At 33.7% G+C, this 23,711-nt stretch overlaps 1 protein-coding gene across 4 annotated transcripts in view; it reads left to right on the forward strand.

Moving 5' to 3' along the window:
- LOC142344050 (uncharacterized) overlaps positions 1-23,711 on the forward strand; it is a 46,960-nt gene that overhangs the window by 20,570 nt on the left and 2,679 nt on the right. For 2 of the 4 annotated variants that reach the window (XM_075395524.1, XM_075395522.1), the window contains exon 2: positions 19,898-19,970. In XM_075395524.1, the coding sequence (XP_075251639.1) occupies positions 19,906-19,970 (65 nt within the window). In that variant the 5' untranslated portion in view covers positions 19,898-19,905. Of the gene's footprint in view, positions 1-12,059; positions 12,364-19,895; positions 19,971-23,711 lie in introns of those variants that run through there. The other 2 variants (XM_075395521.1, XM_075395523.1) reach the window with 2 other exon arrangements.

Below are 23,711 nucleotides of genomic sequence, written 5' to 3' on the forward strand. Positions count from 1 at the left end.
CAACCCTGATACACTTGCGAAAGTTTCTATTAAGGCAAATCAAAAGTTGAAATTCAACAGTGAACTTAACACCTTAACTAGTTGTCAAATTTCTAACGAAGTAAGAACTGTAGTATTCTTTGCTACTAACTCTAACGAAGACCCTATTGCTGTCTTCTGGGGAAAGTATAACCCTCAAAAACTTAGCAGTTTATTAATTCAAATTCAATCTTCAAGCCTAGTTGACTTAGACATGTTAAATGTCCCTTGTTTGGTTTTAGAACCACCAACTGATCAATGAATATTCTGCTAAACGATTATTGGGTTATAGCTTCAAGAACAACTTTCTCAACTTCTTACAGTCCTTATAACATCCCACATAAAATACTGAAATATAATAACAAGTCAGCAAAAATTGATCGATCATATATTTCATATAAAGAAAACATTGTTATTTTCTTCGTTAAAGAACAGTTTGTAAACTTAGAAATAATTGTTTGTTGGACCCCTAACAAACCAGAACATATTGATTGAACAACAGAGACGAAATAGACCTTGATATCATCGAAGCTCCCTTTACTGTAGACCCTTAATCTATGTTACCACCTTCCCTTGAAACACAAGTCCTTACTGCCCTTGCATCCGACCCGCTATCGTATATTAGAATATTCCTCCTACAGAAAATATTGAAATTCGGAAATAAAACTGTAACACTTGACAAGTGTTTTGTTTCTAATCAACAGAGAACAGTTGCATTCTTTGTAACATCAGAAAATAACGCAAAATTTGTCATAATTTGGGTACCCTATAATCCCGCTCACGTTTACGAGCTAAAATATCAGATTGCTTTCACGGATAATATTAACTTGAATTTGTTAGACTCACCTTACACTGTCTTCGTTTATTAAATGGAAGACGGAGAAATCAAGAAATCACCAGCAATAGACGAAGTAATAAACGTAAGTTACAAAATGCTTATTTTTATATTACTTTGCTTAACTCTGTTCCTACCTGTAACAACTGATATTGAATCTGAAATTGCTCAGCATATTGCCGAATTAAAATTCCTAGTTGAATATAACGATTCTCACCCACACTTCATAGAATGTGTCGTAAATAGAAATAATTGTCTACCTGAAGAAATTCCGTACCTTAAAATTCTAGACCCTCCTGAAAAGCTATTAATTTGGTCAAAACTCAACGTCCATATGCCACTATCACTGATTAAAGACCAGTTCTTTAAACTAAAATTTACTGATAAGAAAGCGTTTCTTTCAAAAGTAGAATATTTTATTACCTACATAGGAAACCAAATTCGTTCTGTTCAGTTTCTTAAGATTATTGCTATAATACCTCTCGCACTTCTCTGTGTTATAACTGCTTGCTCTGCAAAATATTTGATCTTTATTATATCTCTTGTATTATTACTCTTAACGTCTTTCACTGACGCCAGACCAATAGAAAAGATGAGTATCTATGAAAACACAGCTCCTAACCTTCATGTTAACCACTTTGATTGCTCAAAAATGGTTTTAAACCAGATGTATTCTCTCAACAAAGTAGCACCTTGCGAGATTTGTCCTGATAAAATTAGCACTAACCAAGCACGAGTCACTCTCTACCAAAGAAATTATAAAGTGAAGCTAGAAGCAACTATGTGTAAAGCAACCCAACAGCAATTACGTTGGTTTTGCGATTCTTTTGACTCTAGCGGCATAGATGCCAGACAATACTATTACTACTTCAGTTAAGCTTGATGCTCAGAAATGCAAACTTGCAAAGGAAAGAAAAAAGATAAAACTTTCCTCTTCTTCTAAATCAGTAGAATTCGATTTTGACAAGTCTTTATTCTCAAACTTTAACTCAGGCGATGTTGGAACTGGAAACAATGAATGTAACTCCCGAGGTTGGATTACACACTACAGTTATGAAACATATATGCAAAATGTTAGCCTGAATGTAAACCTTAGAGTTGGCACAGTTAATAACTGGCAAAATATACCTCTACCTTGTCCTTTATCAGCCGGAGGCTGCGATTCTACTTCTACTGATCCATTTGCATACACTTGGGATGAACCCAATAATTGTCTTTTCACTATAATTCGCACTTTTGACGCTCAAATGATTAAAGCTAATGACAAATACTATATAGTAAAGGATCCTAAATTTACTTCAGCTCAGTCAGATTTCGACTTACAAAGCTTTATGTTCCAAGTTTATAATAAACCACAGTCTTTATGTAGCCATCCACGAATAGTATATCCTACGCCATATGATTCTCTATACATTAGTCTTCGTGACGGATTTGATATGAACACTGGAGAACCCATTCACAAATTTTTACCCGATACTGGTGCTATAACTCTAAAAAATAAATTCTATTCCAGTGACAACAAGACAGTTGATACAACATATTCTCAAGTTTATGAGAATATTGATTTCGAAGCACATCTTGGAACAAAAATTGACTATTTGCACTTTAATAATCTTCGGCAACTTCAAACCTCTACTCTAGAGCTATTAAGAAATGACTGTGAATTAGAGCGCTCAACTATTCTTAACACTTTAATGATTTCTCATGAAAATCCACGTTTAGCTGGATATACCCTAACAAGAAACAGATCTATGTTTCTCAAAACAAATGGCAATGTTGCCTGGCTATATAATTGTCCTGAATTTCATTCACCCTTACAGATTCTTAATAAGTGCTATAATCGAATACCAACTCTTTATGAAGATGAAATTCATTTCGTTGATCCGATTTCTAGACAAACTTTCACTGAAGCCGAAGAACAATTGTGCTCTGATAAACATTCAAACTTATTTCAACTAGATAATGACGATGATAATTCATGGGTTGAACTAACCCCACAAATCACAAAAGTAAGAGGACCTGCACTCTTTAAACCACATATAGTTATTCAACAAACTGCGAATGTAATTACTGCAAGTATTTATGCTTCTATCTACACATATAAAGAAATGATGTCTTTCTGGAATTCAATAACTTTCGACTCCAATATGAAAGGAGTTCTCAAACACTTTACTAAGTCATTAATAGATAGCAGAGAATCCTTTTCAAATATTTCAGGCACGAATTATTATAACCCTAGAACTATTTATCTAGATTCCTTCATTTCACCGGACTTCTTTAATAATCAATTTGTTGAAACTTTTGGTAAAATACAATATATAATTGAGCGATGCGGAATATTCTTTGCCGCTTTCTTATTCATTAAGCTACTCATCGACATAGTCTTATGCTTAATTCGAGCAATGCAAATTAACAAAATTACAATTGCATCTATTCATTTTGGTAAAGCACTCTTTGCTGCCACATTTGATTTAATGTCAGCTCCAATTCTGACTTCTATCTATCTAGCAACTAACTCAGAAAATGATAATACTGATAAAAATAGAGAAAGGACGATGCAAGTTCCAAAATCTGAAGATACAACCAGAGTTATTCAAACTCCACCTTATACAGAGAATACAGGCTTACAAGCTATAAGACATGAGAATAAAAGTGGTTATCCAAACCTACATGATGAGAATAATAAAGACGAAAATAGAAACGATCACAACGTTCCTACGTCTCCTGTATAGGATTAATTCCTCTATTACCTTGATATCATCAAACTATATGATGATAATATAATACAGCCTGACTTCATATTCACTACTGATTAACTTTAAAAGAGAATACAAAAAAATAAGAAAAAGAGAATACTTGCAAAATAACTTCAAAAAATATACTCTTAGAGTAGAATAAGAGTAGAGAATACTTGATATTTCAGGAACTTTCTTCAATCCCTAACGAACTGATACCAGTCTTTCAGAAGGAACCTTCAAGTGGTTGGCCCGAATACAATACACAATCAACTTCTAAACCTCAATCTGGAGTTAAACAACTTGACAAACTAGTCCAACCCACAACTCACGTTACCCCATCTACAACTTTTCTCTCAACTATCAAGATTTCAGCAGTACAAACTCAAGCAACTAGTGCAAATTCATCAACGACGGTTACATCATCCAAGAAGAGAACTAAAACTGAAGATACAATTGCAAAGAAACAACCACGTAAACAATTCATTAGAGAGACATTCAACCCAGCGACATCGCTAGAAGTAAATATACCCAAGACAAACAGTACGGTACCCAACGTCTTAGCAAACACTACATCTACTCAATCGTCACGACCATAATTTCTTAATTTTCATCATTACACAACTACCCCCCTGCAAGACCGCCTACAAAAACAACATCAAGCTGAGATACAAGCTAAAACCCCCGGTTTTAGTGGACACCCGAACTACGATACAAATTTAATCTACCAGTTGCAACCCAACATCAATAGATTCAATCTCATTGGTTATTTGTCGAACAAAAATTCTTACCTACTAACTAATCACAACCTTCAAGGACAAACAATACAAGTCCCGTTTGATAATATTACAGCAAACCTCACTCCTCAGCTTGATACCTTCACTTATCAGGTACAGCAAAACTTTCTAACAGAAAGACAACGCTCTCAACAGCTCGAACAACGGATTACTGAGCTCCAACTGGAGATCGCAAATCTGAAGCATCAACTCCACATCCTCCGCTCATCACGTTGAGCACTCACGGAATGGAATAGATAAATTTGTGGTTGTTGATGTTCAGTACTTCCTTCATTACTTCTTCTTCTTTCTCCCGCGGTGAGGAAAATTATTCGTTACTTCAAACGCCTAATTATTAGCCATTTTGATTACCTTACTCTCCTTTATTACATTACTTACATCAAGTAAAGTAATCCGCATTTCTTCAATCTTCATTGAAACAATTTTCAATGATTACACTTAGCGCAATTTATGGTGAACAAGGAGTCCATTCTTATCTTTAGATTGCAGATTTGATTTGTTCTCGCTTCTCTAATAAAATCTATTCTTTATCCTTACCGATAGCTTATTATCATCATTCAATTGTTCCATCGAATTCCATAATTTATTTAATGTCTTACAACCTTTCAGTAGACGTTAAGTATTTCAAAACATATTGCGATCTCGCTGAATTTATTCAATCTCAAGTTATTAAAACTTCGAAAACATTCTTAGTTGGAAATAGATTCTATACACCATTGTCAGTTCATTGGACATTTGAGTTACAAGAGATTATCTTATTCTTACAAGATAACAATTCTAATGAAATTGTAGTTTATTTTTATCAAGTTCCTGAGTACGATTTATTTGAAATTCTAAAGCTTATTCATACAGAAGAAATTCTTAACAACAATAATCTAAACTTTCGACCGCTCACTTATTTCAATTAAAATGTTAGTCTTCAATATTTTGGTGATCACGGATATAGAAATGTTACAACCTTTCGTTAACAGGTTTGCATTCATCGCCATCCGCCATATATAGTTTAAGTACTATTTGGATCTTCCTGTCAATTCCTTTCAAAGTTTAATTGGTCTTCCATTCCCCCCATTGACACAAAAATTAAACTACTACATTATGAACACATATTTTGAAGGAGGTGTTGATATCGAATGGTTTAAAGACTATTGTCAACTCTCTGATCATGTTGAATCCGCATGGGTTAACTTTTCTAAACAGATTATTTTTAACGATAAAGTTTTCAGAATCTCCGAATTATATTATTCTGAATTTCAATGCGAAGTTATTTTATTTCTTGAAGACTTTGAACAAAAAGAAATTGTTATTTATTTTGAACTGATGACAAAAAGCAAGGTTAATTATTTCTTAAAGCTAATTCATAATGATCAACTAAGTCTAAATATCAATTCCTTAAACTATAGCTACAAAGCTTACTTCAATTGATTTATTCTTCAACAATACTCAAATAAAGATGAATTACGAAACGGAATTCTTTATTTGGGGAGTCATTGCGGCAACTCTAGCCTTTATGGTGTTGTGCGCAGTAATTTTAATTTCCCTATTCCTTTACCTCGCTTGTCATTACAGACCATTAACTTAACCAGTATATTCTTCAACTTATATTATTCTATTATTCAACGTCAGATGTACTAGCAGCACAATTTTATAGAAAAACTTCAAAAGGTCTATTATAACGACCATCCAAAAAAATTGGATCTATTATTTTGTACAGCCCTGTATCTTAGGACATCGTCAACCCTTCTTCAAGAGAGAACTCAGAAACAAGAAGCTACGATGAACTTTAGAACTTTTACCAAGTAATCTACCTCACAAACTTTAAATGCTTAATTATTATAAAATTAAGCTAAATATTTTATTCGATTATGTAAAATTTGATGTTTTGATTTAATACCTATGGACCGGGATGGGATGTACTGAAGTGTGCTACACTCAGTAACACTATTTGATAATCTTAGTGCTATTTTGAGAATTTACGTTATAGTGCGTGAAGCACAAACTTGATTTGGACAAAGTCCATTTTTACCTGTGAACAAATTACTAAGTAGTTTTGAATAAGCTACTATTTTAAGATCACTAACTAAAACTGAGAATACTATGACGTGATATTATCACGCCACACGGATAACACCAAGTTAACCTTGGTAACTCTGTCGACACTCGTTATCTCTATCCAATAGGATACTAGAGAACCACGTGTCCGCAAGTATAAAAGGAGCTTGCACGCTCAACTACCAGCACAATTTGGTCCCTGATAACTTCTGATTTAAAATCATACTCCCGTATTGTTCCCTTGCTCAATCTCAGCTTACTTGAGATATTTTTCTAACTTAGAATATTTTGTGACTTGTTCTTAACTAAGAACTCTCTAAGTCATAAAATATTAACTTAGCACAAATTTGGAAATCAGGTAAGTTTGACTTAACTTCTCTAAGTTATAATTTGATATCTCTTAAATTCTATCTAAGTTACAAGTTAACTTAGAATATTTCAACCTGTGCTAACTTGTACTATCTCAGTCTTAATAACTTTAACTATTCTATCCCTTCATGCTCGGTTCATAATTGATGCTGTTTAACATAACTTATTAATTCATATTTGCATTTAACTTTCTTAATACTTAACTATATACCAAGAGTAGAACTAGGGGTTGAACTCTCAAGTTATACATGTGGTCCCGCGATTAACCCCGTCGTTTAAGTATCTAATGTACGGACCAGCAGTATACGGGTAATTACATTATTAAAAAACCGCCATCTTAAAACTTCACCAATATAGACTTATAGCGTTTCCAGTTTTCCGCGTCATTTTAATCTTTTCTCAATCTGCAGTAGAAAAATAGGCTCTGAGTGCCACTAAATCATTTTTCTTTTTTTCTCAATGCAACGCTTGAACTCGAAGTGGACTTTGGAAAAAAAGGCGGACTCGCATATTTTTTCCTCTTCTTTATAAAATTGATTGGACAATTCCCTTCACACCGAGAATAAAATACGTTCATATGCCATTGTTCCTCATGTTGTTATATATTGACTCCGACAACTGGATTGTGCTTGGTAATTTAGAGTTACAGGTAACTGCTTGCTCGTGCAATTAACTGCTGTAAATAGTTCCCGAGATGCAATACATTTAAAAAGCAACATTTCATGCACTCACAAGAGTAGTGTCCGTTCTCAAGTGTTCCATTTTCATTTCTTTGGGAGTCTTCTATATACTAACCACCGTTTAGTATCGGAGATATCTGAAAAATGTTGCTGCCAGTTACCCATTCAAGTATCGGTGTCATTTTTCGCTTTCCCCATTTATAACGAAAAATTTTGTAATTTCTTGAGGTGGTCCTTATCACGTGATTTCTTATTGGGTGAGAAATTCATGATGAAGGCGTTTAAAACTGTTTAATGTAAGTTTCGGTACAATTGAAAAATCGTTAAAGTCTTTCAAGAAGGATGACGTACGTTTGATATCGGTTTTGTTTATCTGGCAAAGAGAGCAACTTTATCACTTAAATTCGATTTCTACGCTGATTTGTTCAACAATTTTTTCATTCACTGAAGTTTTCTACAACCTTATGTCGAGTTTTTTGTCTAATGTAAGATTTGTACAAGCCTTCTTCTTCTCTCTTTTGCTAGTTATTTTGCAAGTTTTTGATGTGACGATAGTTATGAATAGTTTGCTTGCTTCCATAATTTTTTTAAAAGATTTTGGGTTTTCTATTTGTGCTCGCAAGCATTGTTTGCGGAATTTTATTGAAAAGAGTAATTCACGTAGAAGTGAAACGTCGGAGATTTGGCTGTCAGGAGAAAAAAAATTTCGAACCCAAATTTGTTCGAGTGAAGAAGTTAAATTTCTAAATCAGTTTGCGAAAGGAGTAAGCAGGGCCTTTTTTAAATTGTCATTTGTTTCCTCAATCCTTTTTCATTTATACCAGTTTCTTTCTTCTCTTTTCTCAAATTTGCCACTGATTGCAGCAAATACTTTGGCTCTGGAAATTTTTTTAAAGGGTTGAATTAATTGATGAAGAAATCTAGAAGTACTCATAAACTTAAGATTTTGACTTCAATTATTATAAGTTTCAGGCGAAAATAAATAATAAACACAAGATCGTATAAATGAAGTACTGCTATGATCTCAGATTGTAAATGGAACATTGTAATTTTTAATATCCTAATTGAATAACAATTTTAGTTGGAGTTGAAGAAAAAAGATCATTTGCTCGTGCAATTAACTGCAGTAAATTGTTGCCGAGGTACAATTTCTTCAACAACATAATTTTTCATTCGCTTAAGTTTTGTACACAACTTATTTGGAATTTTTTCGTCTAATGTAAGGTTGATAGTAGTTTTTGATATGACGATAGTCATGAAAAATGTGCCTACTTCAATAAGTTTTTAAAGACTTTGGGTTTTCTATTAGTGCTCGCAAGCGTTTGCGGAATTTTATTGGGAGGAGTAATTCACGTAGAAGTAAAACGTCGTACATTTTGCTGTCAGAATAAAAAGGATTTTCGAGCACAAATTTTTTAGACTGAAAAAGTTAAGTTTCTAAATCAGTTTGACAAAGGAGTAAGCAGGGCATTTTTTAAATGGTCATTTGTTTGCATAAATTCCCTTTTCATTTATATCAGTTTCTTTCTTCTCTTTTCTCAAGTTTGCCACTGATTGCAGCAAATACTTTGGCTCTGGAAATGTTTTTAAAAAGTTGAAATAATTGATGAAGAAATTTAGAAGTGCTCATAAACTGAAGGTTTTGACTTCAAACATTATAAGTTTCAGACGAAAATAAATAATAAAGACAAGATTGTATTGAGTTTTTTATTTTTCTTGCTAGACATTAAAACGCTAAGCAGCAGAAGGTTATTGGTGAAATCTAAATCTTTATTTGTTCCCGGAGCAGAGTAGCACTGTAAATCAGCGCTGAATCATAGTATTTCTCAGTATGTTTTCTTACTATGAGCATATCAAGATCACAACACTTTTTACCCTGAGCAGACAAAAAGATCAGTCTACAGTTTGTTCTTTTCTGAAACAACTATGACCACTGTCAATACCAATTCTGTCGTTTTCATGACCAGAACTTTTTTCAGCCCCTTGAATGGGCTGTTGATTGTAATCGAAAGTCAAGAAACACTCTTCATAAAACAAATGACTACAGATGCTCTGTCAAAAAAGGTGATATAGCAGCCTTCATTAAAAAAACATTGCAATGAATTGAGTATCCTTTTATTTCACACTGTATAACCCGCTAATAGAACTATAAACCCCCACCGCCCACACACTAAAAAAAAGTTCAGGTAAACTCACCTGAACCAAGTTCAGGTAACCGGAAGTTCGGGTGAATTTCAGGTTTAAAAGCACCTGAACTGTATTTCAGGTAAAATTTCACCTGAACAAGTTCAGGTGTGGTTACCTGAAATTAACTGTTTTTGCATTCAGCAGTGAAACAACAAAAAAATTTTAAAAATTAAAGTAAAACACAGTACGAATACAAACTTTAGAAGAAACATCAACACATTTATTAGGCAATGGTAAATTTCAGGTAAGTTCAGGTAAAAGTTCAGGCAGTGATACCTGAATTTTTCAGGTAAATTTTAGGTAATTTTCAGGTGTGTTCAGGTAGGTTTCAGGTGAGATAAATCTACCTGAACTGTTCAAGTAGATTGTTTTTTCAGGTAAATTTACCTGAACCTTTTTTAGAGTGCAAAACTACCCCCCCCCCCAACGCCTCATTGTTACACTTTTTTAAACTGCAGTCTGGTGTTTGGCGGGTAATTTACAAAATTATACTGGATTTACCCTGGAAATTGAACTGTAATGATGAACTAGGTCGGGGTTCTCCATCTTATTTTTCCTGAGCGGAGCACATAAAATGAATTGTTGTAATTTGTAAGGAAGACAGAAAACTTGTCTTACATGCTTTGTTCATTTTTTTCGATGAATAATTCTGTTTGTTATATTCTGAAACTAGATTAGATTTAAGAGTTTTTCTGAAGCTGTCAGTTGAACGATGGGGGGCTGGTCTTTAGCAATTGCTGCCAATATTACAGTTCTCTACTTAGATGTTATCAAGTAAATTTGCTGAGTTCGTTGCGTTGACATTCTGCCTGTCAAATTAGACGAGCCGTATTTGACAGCTGAGGAACCTTTAAATTCAATATCGTTTGTGACATTCAAAATATTGAATCTTGTTTCAATAGATAATCTCCTCTTGTTTCTATTATATTGTGCTTCTGTGCACAAATGGTCATGAGTATTTTGTTTCTCCTAAAACATTTGTAATAAGTACGTATGAGCTGTTTTCTGATTCGTAACTGAATTTTTGAAAAGGTTCAATTAAAAACGATGTATTCAGACTCTTAACTCATAGATTATGCTTGTTAATTGAATGTAGATTACGTTTACGATTGTTTTGATATTTATTCGGGACTATTTTGTCTGCTTTGCTTGGACAATTTTGTCTGGGACTCTTTTGTCTTACAAATTTGAATATTTTACTATTCGGGACTGTTTTCTCTGGAACTGTATTGTCCCGATACGGTCTCTTCTCCGAGTTCACCAATAGTAGATTGAGTAGTTTCGGTACTAAATATAAGGCAGAGAATTATGTAGAGCAAACACCAATTAAGTTTTTCTTTTCTTCTGGTCATTTTCACTAGCTGTGCAGGATAATGAGGGCAGGCAATCAAGTACTGTGACTTGCATATTTGCTTTCTTAAAGTTCCCTGCTGAAAATGTTGGGTTAAAAATTATATATCTGCCTAAATTTATCGCGTTAGTTTTTCTCCGTGTTTGTGTAGTTGTGCTTGGAATTTATTCCAGTTCTCCAACTCTGTGCGATTTGAGTGCGCACATTGGGAAGAAAGGGTAATGAGATAGGGTGATTGAGTGGGTGAAAAATCAAGGTAAAAGGAGAAACTTCTTTTCCTAAAAAATGCTTGCGGAACGAACATTTAGCGTTTAAATTCATCGCGTGAGTTAAGCTGTGATTGCTGTTGAATATCATTTTGTAATAAATGCAATTCGATTGCTTTTTTTAAATGTAAACTCGGGAGGGACCTTGAGTAAATTGTTTAAAAGGCGAGACGGGGTCGATGATCACGGCTAGTTTATCACACGTATACTTTTTGACAACTTGAAGGAAGCAATTTGTTACCTTCAACCCCCCCTCCTCCTCATCCTTTTCCCTTTCCCGTAGGTCTGCATATTACATTACTGCGGTAGTGTTGATAAATCATGGCAACTTTATCTACCTATTGTTCAAAAATGAGAATGGTGGGAGGTCAACTTCTATCGCATTCATTCAAGACGATTTTATGTGGATTCCCTGAATTACAATACATGGAAAAAGCACTGATATTGGTCTGCAAACTTATTTTGGTCGTAAATGTTGCACAGCCACAGTTCAATATGAATTAAGTCCGAATTATGAATTGAAAACGTAAACTTAGGGAGAGTTAAAAATTTTTTCAATATAATGTTCAGCTATTTGTATTCACATAAGTTTTATGGTAGTTCTGAAACAATGGTTTTTATGAAGTGTTTTGTCGCATTCAACTTTATAAAATGGTGTCAAAAATTGCATCATGAATTGGACTCAGAACTTGTAAAATTGTTTTATGCATTTGTAGATAGTAATAAATAGTACGATAGTTTGAGACAATACAACAGAGCTATATTGCACAGTTTGAAAAAACGAATTCTCTTTTTACAGAATATTGCCTCTTGTATTTTTATTTGAAAGCGCACTCTTTCGTATAATACGGCTAGCAGTTGGCTGGTTGGTGGAATAGCAATAAAGCGGATAAAAACGGCGGTGGGATTTCCCATTCAGGGGGGACTTTCCTGGTAGTAACACGGGAACATAAAACAGTAGTTGTTCATTCCTCCATTTCTTTACGTCAGGGAAGGCTAGCGAATTCGCTGAATAGCAAGCAATATTACTCTTATATCTAACTATCTATCTACCATGGATAACATTCCGACTTTAGGTAAGTCAAGCTTCTTTGTCATTACACGTGAATTTTAGAATTGCGCAAAGCTTTTTGTGATTATTTGTTGAAATAGAAAAAATCTAATTTTGTTAATTTGGTCAGACAGAATGCCAAATTTCACGGTCATATGATGGCCTTATTGTTCGTCAATATTTGACATAAATGTTCTATCATTTCCGAGAAAATGCATTTTTGTTGAGATGGAGATAATTCACTCTAGAGCCGTTTCTTCCACAAGGAAATCAATGTGGTCGATTTTTTTTTTTCAAAAAAAAATCTGATCGCTTTGATGCTTTTAATTTGGACAATTTTTATCGAATGATTGTAAAACGATATTTACTTCCTTTTTTGGTGGAACCACTTCTCGATCCAAGCCTAATTGAATTACAAGTACGCTGAAGCGTTTGAAGTTACTGCACTTATAGTAAACAGAATTATAACGTCAGCGAGTGTTCGAAAGTAATAGATAAAATTGTGCAACTTTTAAAAAAAGAGAATTAATTTTTTTACATCATATAACAACAAGGTAAAGTAAGAGATTTCCAAGAAAATTTACATTAACTTTTACAGATCCTTCATTCATTGTTTTTTATTGACGTATTTCAACAATGTAGTACAACAATACCTAAAAATTCTGAATAAATAATCAGCAGTTCAATAGAGTGATTGAAATTTATGCAACCCCCCCAACTAAATTAAAACCCATTTTTTGCCTTCCTTCCAAGTTGAGATCCCAACCGAAAGTTGGTTTGTCCAGACCCTCGCAAATGGAAAGTGCTGATGTCCAAACTTTGTTACCTTCAAGAATTTTTGTGCGTTCAAAAGTGTATATCTATAGAAATTTATGCGTTCATATCCAGACCTTTTTTGCTCCAACTCAAATTCGCGGGAACTGTGTCGGGGGTCTAAACAGGCGCAACTAATGTGAAATGGACCAGTACTGGATTCGAGCCATCAATTCACAGAGAAACTGCACAAAAAAGATCATTGATATACGTCATCTCTAATTATTTTTTTTCTTAGTCTATTTTTTTCGCTGATAAGTAAAAATTTCCTAGAGATGAACGATAAAAAAGTATCCTTGAGCACAAAATTTTTAATCTGGAGAGCACAATATTGGTTTCGAATGTAAAAAAGTCATGACATGAACAAGCAAATAAATTGAAGGCGATGTGTTGGGGGTCTGTTATGGGTGTTAGCGGGTCTTTGCAGGTACAAATACTCTGAAAATGGACCAGTACTGGATTCGAACCGGCAACTCGTACTCGCAAGCCTTGTGCTACCCATTTACACCAACTGGCTTTAAGATCTCGAACTTGGGTATGTCCTATAACACGTTTGCACGTTCTTTCTTCTTCCTCAAGGCTTCAATTCTTTAGCCAAGTATACGCTGAACAAGTAGAGCTTATTGTCGAGCTTATCTTATGTACAATTTACATTAGGTTGTTCTCTCTCAACCTTCTAACACTCCCCTTTAAAGTGTTCATCATCTCTTTCACAGTTTCAAACTATCTTGTTTTTCTTTTGCGGTTAAGCTCAAAGACCAGGGTCTGGGATCATAACCTGTTAGGGGGTCTTGACAGGCGCAACTACTGTGAAGATGGGCCTGCATCGCAGAAGAAAAAAAGGATAGTTAGAAACTGTGAAAGTGATGATGCGCAGTTTAAGGGGGTGTGGTATAAGCTTGAGAGAGAACAAACTCAGGTAAATCGTACATAAGATAAGCTTGGCATAGCTTGAAAAGAGGCTCTACTTTGCAGGTTTTTGATTTTTAGCTGAGATTGATTAAATGGTGCGGCGTAATTTTGAATGCATTGCGACACCTCGTGCTTTTTCTTTTGGTCTAGAGGTATCGACTTTCGTTCTGTGACGTCAATTTGGGCCATTCTACTCATCTTCATCATTTAATCCCGCATTTTTTCTTCAGTCTCTAGGAACCTAAAACAGATTTCACTGACCTACTTGATATCTAAACGAACAATTAGAACCAGCAAATGTGGGACCAATGTAAACAATTAAAATATCATTCTTTGTGTATATTAGTTGCATTTAATTGAATTGTGTCATCCCTCAGCCGTTCCTGCGAAGAATGCGGGTGATGGAGATCTTCTGAATCTCATTTGAGAAAATCTTAAAAATGGAGCAGAATCCTTGTACGAGTTAAATAAGTGTAATAGGTGTTAGCTTGTTTGGGAACTTTTTAATCAGCCTTAAGTTGTTTTAAGTGCCCCCTCCCCCCGGACCCCCCAAGAAATTTTGGCAAATAATAATAGAGCAACTTTGTAGAGTTACCGGCTTTTTAAATTGTTTTTAGCATTTTCCTTTTTCAAAGAAGATACCAAAATTTTTGCTTCAAATTGTGGTGAATTTTAAAATTGTGGCGATTTTGCTTTTTTCTCCACATGAAAACTAATTCGTTAATATTCTTTCAGTGCACTTTCTTTTCAGTCTATCTTATTCTTTCATTTTCTCTTTATCTAGCTGGAAATCAACACAAAAATCACAGAACGCAAAATGAGTCTCTAGGTGTACTGTTTCTGTTGGGATTTTTGGGGAAATCGTAGACAAAACACAGATTGGTTTACTCCAATTTCAGCAGAAATGCCATTTACAGCAAAAACAATCGCAAATTCCACAATTAAATCTTTTAAATATGGTAACAACTGTAAAGGAGTTTACTGTGGTGTCAATAGAAAAGTGTGTTTAGAAATTTCACCATGATAAGCGTTTTCGCAGCCCATGGGTAAACCGCCATCAAATTCCTCTAAAATGTTGAAATGACGACGTACACTTCGTGTCGACAATATATTCAGACCCAAAGGGAATGAATGGTGCTTTGATTTTTGTTTTTATTCAGTCGGTTTGAAAGTTGTAAAACGGTCCATTGACCAATGACCTTGCAACGCTCAACGGATGTTATTATTTCAAATGAAAGGAACTTATCAAAGCTAGGACATTCGGGTTTCAGACGCCCCTTGTTTGAGGGACGAGAAATTTGTGTGATCCTATAAAACCAGATATACACTTCCATTTTCTATAATGGCCTAGAGTAAATGTGTAAGTTTTTTTTAAAACAAAATGATACTTTTCTGAACTAATTTGGATAATAGCTGCATAATCAAGCGCGTTAATTTTTGTTAGTTCGTCTAGGAGCATTCATGTCAATACTCAACGTACCAAGAATTTTATAAGAAATTAAACTCTCTTGTTACCGAATAAAAATGATTTGAAAGGAATAAAAGTTTTAAACACAAACTAATTTAGTTCCGAACAATTGTTGACTAATCAAAGAATGAAAGCGGGATTGTTCCACAAAATTAAATTCTATAGAAAAAAAACCAAAAAAATTTGTCTCCTAAGATCTAGCCAGCTAGCTTATGTGAGCTAATGCCAAAATTTAACCGTTTATCTCCATTTACATCACATAGTTCTGATATTTCATAAAGATATAGTTGGCTCCTAGCTTAAAACATTTTCAAGGAGGATCGGTAATGAGAGTTGGCACAATGTTCCAATTCATAAAAAAATAAAACGCGAAAAGGTAAAATTTTTCAATCAAATAAGAACACAATGGTTTATGCCTGTTACTTACTTTTGTATTGTCATAATGATATGGTTTGCCATCATAAATCTGATCATCTGATGCACTATTTTTTCTGAAACAACTAGGAAACTAGAGATGAAAAAGAGTTTGAAATAAAAGAACAATTTTTCTCACTGGCCTTTCCAGTCGTTTTTCAACCTCCAAGTGTAAAAATGGACGCCTACCTGGAAGACATGAAAAAAATTTAGAGGAAAGTCGAAATTGAAGATAGATAGTATTTTAAGTAAACGCAGGTAACAATTGGACAATAATTGTTTTCGAATCTGTTCTCTACGTAACTTTGTTCCCTAAGTTTTTTGAGATTTCAGAGTTGAGGTTTTTTCAATTGATTTTTCAGGGCGTTCAAAATTGATTGAAACTTAATGTATCAATTCTGAAAAACAATATTCATAAACTGGTAACGTAGACATTGAAAACTGAAAATTGAGCTCGGACCAAATTATTATACAGCTTGAAAATTATTATAAGGCCTGGGCAACGTTTGAAACTTGCATCTCTTCTAGTGAAACAATCGGTGACCTTTTTGTGCCTTTTCAAACTATGAAAAAACTCAGAAAGCCAAAAATTTGAACTCGCGGAAATTTGTTTTTTTAAATTTTTGAAATTTTTTGTTGAATTATTGCGTGAATTTTAATGACGCAGAGTTAAAATAGTCTAATTTCTCCAATGGGAAGCTGTTTCTATTTTGTATGTTGTTGGTCAGTTTTTGACTTTCGCAATTAAGGCGATTCTTAGCGGCATTCTAATGCAGCATAGATGAATCTATCTCGGTGTTTTTTGATGACCATTGGTTTTTGCCTCTAACGATATTTGTCCTTATTTATTAGGGCGCTTTTTAGTCTTTCAGTCTCAATTCAGAACGTTTTCGTCGTTTGCTTGTGAGATATAGCTGATTCTAATTAAAAATGTAAGTTGTCTATAGATATAATTATTTTATGTTTTGGCACTATTTTCGGAATTTTTATAGTTCTGCCTCTTCTCGCCGCCTTTTGCAGAATCATCATTGATATCATAACAGTTTTCATCTTTTATCTTCTTTCTAAAACTGCATAACTTCATTCAATCAAGGTAACGACTTTGACACATTTTCTTTTTTAAATGTGTGTTTAAATGTTTTTTTTAAAAACAAGTGCTTTTTAAGAATTTGACTCCCTTCGTTTATTTTTTCGCATATTTGTTTCAAAACTTTTTGTCAAAAATTTTACGAAAAATTTTTATCAAAACTCTATCAGAAAACAAATTTTGATTTCTATTGTCTTTCACTGATCGCCAAGAACGTGGCGTATAGTGTTAGCAGTTAAACTTTTTTTGGTTTTTGCTGATTTCAACACACCTAGTTTTCAGAAACAGACAAAATGCTTCGTTGTTTTCTGTGGTTTTGCTCATTTTTGTGTACGCAGATTTATATGCTTTGACTCCCAAATCTTCGGTTTTTTATTTATTGTACCGGCGTTTGTTGATTTTTTCCGTTCAGTTTTCAAGATTTTTAAGGGGTATCCAAAGTCATCAAATTACTTTTATTTTTATCATAGTTATTCCTTTTAAACCTATGTTTTTAAACCACAGAAGTTCATAAATTTATATTTCTGTCTCTTTCGGTGTCCAAATGCATTATGCGTTTTGCAATTTGTTTTTTGTTGTCAATTTGAAACGTAAGCACTGAAAAGTAAAGATTTTCAGAAACTTAAACATCAGCAACTTCTTGTGTGCTAAACGAAATGAAGGATTGTCTCTACAACAATAGATTCAGTTCTTAGGAAATTGCCTAAATAGAAAAATTAAGTTATGTCAATGTCGGAAATTAGCATGGATTAATAAAATTGTGAGAAAATAACTCAACTTCAATAACAAGTCTTTGATCAGATGCTCTTTATTTGAGTAGTTTATTACTTTTGAATTGTACAAATTTTTGTTGCTTATTTAACCAGTTCGATATTGCAAAGTTTTCCATTGTAAACATACTAACTACTTTTTTATATCAAATTGCAATTTAGATCAGTTAGAGCACAGAGGTAGAAGCAAACTTAGCTGTGCAAAAGTTTAATATAAAGCGGTGATCTCATTAAAATATTTTTTCTTTTCATTCCAGAATTGTAATAACTAATTGCTACAAGTATATTATGTTAATTGATACAATTTTCTCTAATTGCACAAATGTTACATAAAAAATTCCTGGGCTTCGAAGATCATTACGAGAAAAAAAAAGCTGTGTTCTCAAACGAATAGGGTGCAATGTGGAATGTGGCTGAAGCCAAACGGCAGTTTAAGAAAAAAATATAGAAAGTTTTCAAATGATCAAAAAATTAAAACGTCACGGTCAGGTCTTGTTGATAGGAGTAATTGCTGTTTTGTAGGTTGCGATAAAAAAAATGTTGAAAAACGCACAAGTGGTTTACCATTGTTCAATTTTAGGTCTAGGAAAAAAAAACCCACATAATTTTGATAGGAAGTAAACCCCCCACAGAAATATACCCCCATTTTACATTTGAATTTTGGTCTTAATGATACTTGAGATAGTTTTATATCAATTTCCAGGGGCTGCTAAGGCATGGCAAAGCGCACTAAATGTTGAGCTTGTTAAAAATCAAGTGGGGTTTATTTCTGTGGGAGTTTGTTTCCTATCTAAAATTAATAGGTTTTTTTCCATGGGTTTTTCCGAAACCGTCCAATTTTACCTCAAAGATACAGCATATCACAGTTGCTGCAGGTCTTATTCGCGAAGTTCTAGGTACTGAAAAATGAAGCAAGTGGTATTTGTCACTGAAGATGTGCTTGCTGATCAAGACTTCAAAATCTTTGATTGTAATTTTTGAGCAAAAATTTTGTGTGAAAAAAAAGCTTTGATCATAAGCCGTAGTCTGAGTTATATTTCTACATGTCCCCCATACTCCCACTTTCAACAGCCATTCAAGGCTCCCGTCTCCGTTTTTGGGCATAACGATTCGATTTTCTTTGGATGTACCAAGCTGTTTGCGAAAAAATGGACAGAGTATATTTTTGCTTGGCAAATCAGTTTTATTCGAAAATATATAGAAATGCTGTTCTGCTACCTTATTTTTTGTTGATATTTTTAATTGTGTTCTTAACTGTTATGAAGAATGAGTTTAAGTTTTGCCATCGCCTATTCAATTTTTTGACCTCAAATTCAACCCTCAGTGTAAACTACAAGAACTGATTGCTTCAATAATATACTTTCAAGCAGTTCGTGTAATACAGACTTTTTTGATTTGAGTTCTTTTTGATTTGAGATACAATCTAAATACGCTCGCACATAATTGCTCGCTCACTCAACCGAATTCGAAATATTGGAGAGATTCTGGGTACATTCGCTTTTATCTTATTGTGATAATTTGGGTAATCCCCATTTTGGCCTTGAGGCTGTCGTAATTTAGGTTAACACTACATGTATTCAAAGACATGTTACATGAATTCAATTTCACGGAATACATGCTCTGTGTTTTATTTTCACGTGATAGTGTTCAGGTAGAACTTTTGGGAATATAATTCATCCGTTGTATAATGTTTTCACTTTTATTGAGCAAACGAGACAAACTTTTAAAAATAAAATTCAAAATTACTAGAGTATTTTTGATTTTTTTCCGCGGCTTTGCTGCTTTTTGTTAGGTACTAATTTTACTAAGCACCATTACATCGATCGTACTTCTTTACGTTGTATGTAATTTACGATCATTAATCGATTTTTGAAGAAGCCGAAATTCATCAGTACAAATTCCGAAAGAGAATTTGGCCCTTTGAATTCATGAAAACCTTGAGAATTTTTTTTTACAAGCGTGTGACTATATGCCTTTTATACCACCTTTGACATGTGAATATGGCCATTTTGACCACAATTAAGGACCATGAAACCCAAAACTTCCACCAGTCGGATTATTGTAAATAATAATAACGTATAGTTTTGTGTTTCAGCCACCAATATGGAGAGCAGGGTTGTTGTCATCACAGTTGATGGATCTCCGCACTCTCAGAGGGCATTTGATTGGTTAATAAAAATTTTTTTTCCTTTGCTGTCATGCCAAATCATATCAGCATGAGAAACAAAGATAACACGTTGCACATCAGGTTTCTACATTATACCAACGCAAAATTGCTTTGAGATTTTTAAAAAACTTTTTGGCAAACAACAACCATATGTAGGCATATCAAAGTTTCAATTCTCTGGGAGCCAATTTTCTTGCTAAATTTTGAGAAAAAATTACGCAGGGAGATTTAGTCATTCGTGTTAAGAACTGCCGCAAATCAACCTACTAATGTAATGAAAAATAAGTTTTGCTATCATGCATTGGTTATATCAAACGGCTGTTATAGACTTAACTCTTAATAATTGGGCTTTGTTTTTTAACTTATCTTATAAAAATTAATGAGTAATTGAAGATTTTTCAAAACAATGTTTACGAGCAGATTTTCATGTTTCACAAAATTGCCTTTTTAGCTATATTAAAGATTTAGCTATATTAAAAAGGTGTTCAGATGTTCAGATGTGAAATTCTCAAGAAGTTGGTTTCTTCAAATGCTTTGAGCTAAATTAGCTATCATTACCTCTTCACTTGTTTTCAAAGGAATGTAAGGGTTTTCTTCTCAATCCGTTTTTGCTAATTAAGAGCAACTCAAAAAATTATACGCAACCGATGTCTTGTACTTTTAAATATTATGTTCTGTATTACATGGCTACAAAAATTTGTGACTGTTAGGCACGGCATTTTCGTTCCTCCTCTACCAATTGAATGATTTTTCATCAGATTTTTTATCGAACTATTTCGGTACTATTTTTTCATCGGACTACTATCCAATTTTTTATCCTATTTTTTTTACTATTCAACTTTTTTATGCTATTTTATCGGACAACTATGCAACTTTTGGTTCAAGGGAATTCTATGCTGTCTTCTCCGAAACATTGAAAAATTTTGTTTTAATCATATTTTTTGATACTGTTTGCTTCACGTGACACGGGATTTTATCCCACCTTTGGAAGTTTTCAACAATCGCGATCTGTCATCATGTTCTGATCGTTTTCTTATTCTGTTTAGCTCAATTTGCAGGCGGCTTGCCCTTTTTTAACAGTTAATTTCGTTCCTCGGTGCATCCAGATTGTGCGGACCTTAATTAAATTTAACCGTAATGATTAATTTAGCTGGAAAAATTCAGTTTTGAGCCAAAGATTGACAGCTTTAGTTTGCTGACAAAGTTTGTAGAAAGATTCCATTGACCGAAAAATAGGAGAGAATGGTTGATTCGAATGCTTTAATTTTTTTTGTAGGATGTGAGATCTTACAGGGTATAAAGATCGAATAACTATGCCCATATTCCGCACAAAAGAGTTCAAGTGGGGCTGAGAAGTCAATTTGAAATCCAGATGAATTCTTAGATATATAGCGAACCGTTTCTATTTTTTTATAGAAGAAATTGGTCGTTTGTTTGTTTTTACTCGTAAGATATGTCTCACAAGCATTCAAAATTTTTTAGTTTTCTTGCAAGGAATTGTCTCTTTTAAAAAAAGGCTTTTAAATAATTTTTGAACTATATCTGAAGTTCTGACTTTTGAACAATGCAGGCTTGAAATACTAGTAACGTTCGCATATCTGACCACATCGCTGTCATCTTATACTCTTTTCGAGAAGTCAGAATAATAAAAAAAGACAAATTGGAGGTCCTAGAACCGTACACTGAGGAACCTCATTGCTGACAGCACCTTTTGTCAAAATGTCAAACCCAATTCTTTAACATTGAGATCTGTGTGTCAGATTTTGAATCTACGGGAACTGTTGATGCCTCCGAAAGTTTAAACCTTTCTGCTTTTTGGAGGTGGATTGCTGCGATGTTTCTAAATTATTAATTACTGTTTTTGAGATAAACTAGAGCGTATGTTGACAATTTTTTGCTCGCTGCTTTTGTTCTCTGCTTAGTAGTCTTGTATTTGAAATAGTCCATGATTTATGTTAGTAGTAATCTCTTAATTATTTTTGCAAATGTTGCTATTACGGAAATAGGCAGATGTGATGTGTGCGTGTTAACGTGTTAAAGAACAGTGGAAAAAACTTCTATTGTAATTGCAATCACGAAACATGATTTTCAGGTGCATTACAAATTCATACCTTTGCAGCCTTCACTCCCAAGCATTTAAAAATGAGGCACTGATTGATTTAAAAATGGTCTAACGTATCGATAGTTTTATTTATTTGTTTGAAAATAACAGCTCTGAAATCGAATTTTATAATTAATTTGTTTAAGTTTTTATCAATTTCACGAGAATCGTTTCTTCTTTGTGTTCTTTGTATTCCTTTAGATTTGTTCACAATTTTTGGTGAAGGCGTTGCAAATGGTATCTCTATCTGTTATATTCATTCGTCAACTTCTATTTCGCATTTAAAATTTTTGGAATTTACCTAATTTGTTTTTGTATTTTGTGAGTTGTCTTTATAAATTGATATTGCTCTTAAATTAAGTTAGAATTCAGGAGTTCTCATGTCACAAAAATTTGAACCAGACAAATCCGAAAAAAAAATTTCTTTCGGAAATTTTGCCTTTTGAACAATGCAGGCTTGAAATACTAGTAACGTTCGCATATCTGACCACATCGCAGTCACCTTATACTCTTTTCGAGAATTCAGAATAATAAAAAAAGACAAATTGGAGGTCCTAGAACCGTACACTGAGGAACCTCATTGCTGACAGCACCTTTTGTCAAAATGTCAAACCCAATTCTTTAACATTGAGATCTGTGTGTCAGATTTTGAATCTACGGGAACTGTTGATGCCTCCGAAAGTTTAAACCTTTCTGCTTTTTGGAGGTGGATCGCTGCGATGTTTCTAAATTATTAATTACTGTTTTTGAGATAAACTAGAGCGTATGTTGACAATTTTTTGCTCGCTGCTTTTGTTCGCTGCTTAGTAGTCTTGTATTTGAAATAGTCCATGATTTATGTTAGTAGTAATCTCTTAATTATTTTTGCAAATGTTGCTATTACGGAAATAGGCAGATGTGATGTGTGCGTGTTAACGTGTTAAAGAACAGTGGAAAAAACTTCTATTGTAATTGCAATCACGAAACATGATTTTCAGGTGCATTACAAATTCATACCTTTGCAGCCTTCACTCCCAAGCATTTAAAAATGAGGCACTGACTGATATAAAAATGGTCTAACGTATCGATAGTTTTATTTATTTGTTTGAAAATAACAGCTCTGAAATCGAATTTTATAATTAATTTGTTTAAGTTTTTATCAATTTCACGAGAATCGTTTCTTCTTTGTGTTCTTTGTATTCCTTTAGATTTGTTCACAATTTTTGGTGAAGGCGTTGCAAATGGTATCTCTATCTGTTATATTCATTCGTCAACTTCTTTTTCGCATTTAAAATTTTTGGAATTTACCTAATTTGTTTTGTATTTTGTGAGTTGTCTTTATAAATTGATATTGCTCTTAAATCAAGTTAGATTTCAGGAGTTCTCATGTCACAAAAATTTGAACCAGACAAATCCGAAAAAAAAATTTCTTTCTGAAATTTTGCCTTTTGAACAATGCAGGCTTGAAATACTAGTAACGTTCGCATATCTGACCACATCGCAGTCATCTTATACTCTTTTCGAGAATTCAGAATCATAAAAAAACAAATTGGAGGTCCTAGAGCCGTACACTGAGGAACCTCATTGCTGACAGCAACATTTGTCAAAATGTCAAACCCAATTCTTTAACATTGAGATCTGTGTGTCAGATTTTGAATCTAC

This window comes from Convolutriloba macropyga, chromosome 8 (assembly GCF_964194025.1).
Source record: "Convolutriloba macropyga chromosome 8, txConMacr16.3, whole genome shotgun sequence".
Classification (NCBI taxonomy): Eukaryota; Metazoa; Xenacoelomorpha; order Acoela; family Convolutidae; genus Convolutriloba; species Convolutriloba macropyga.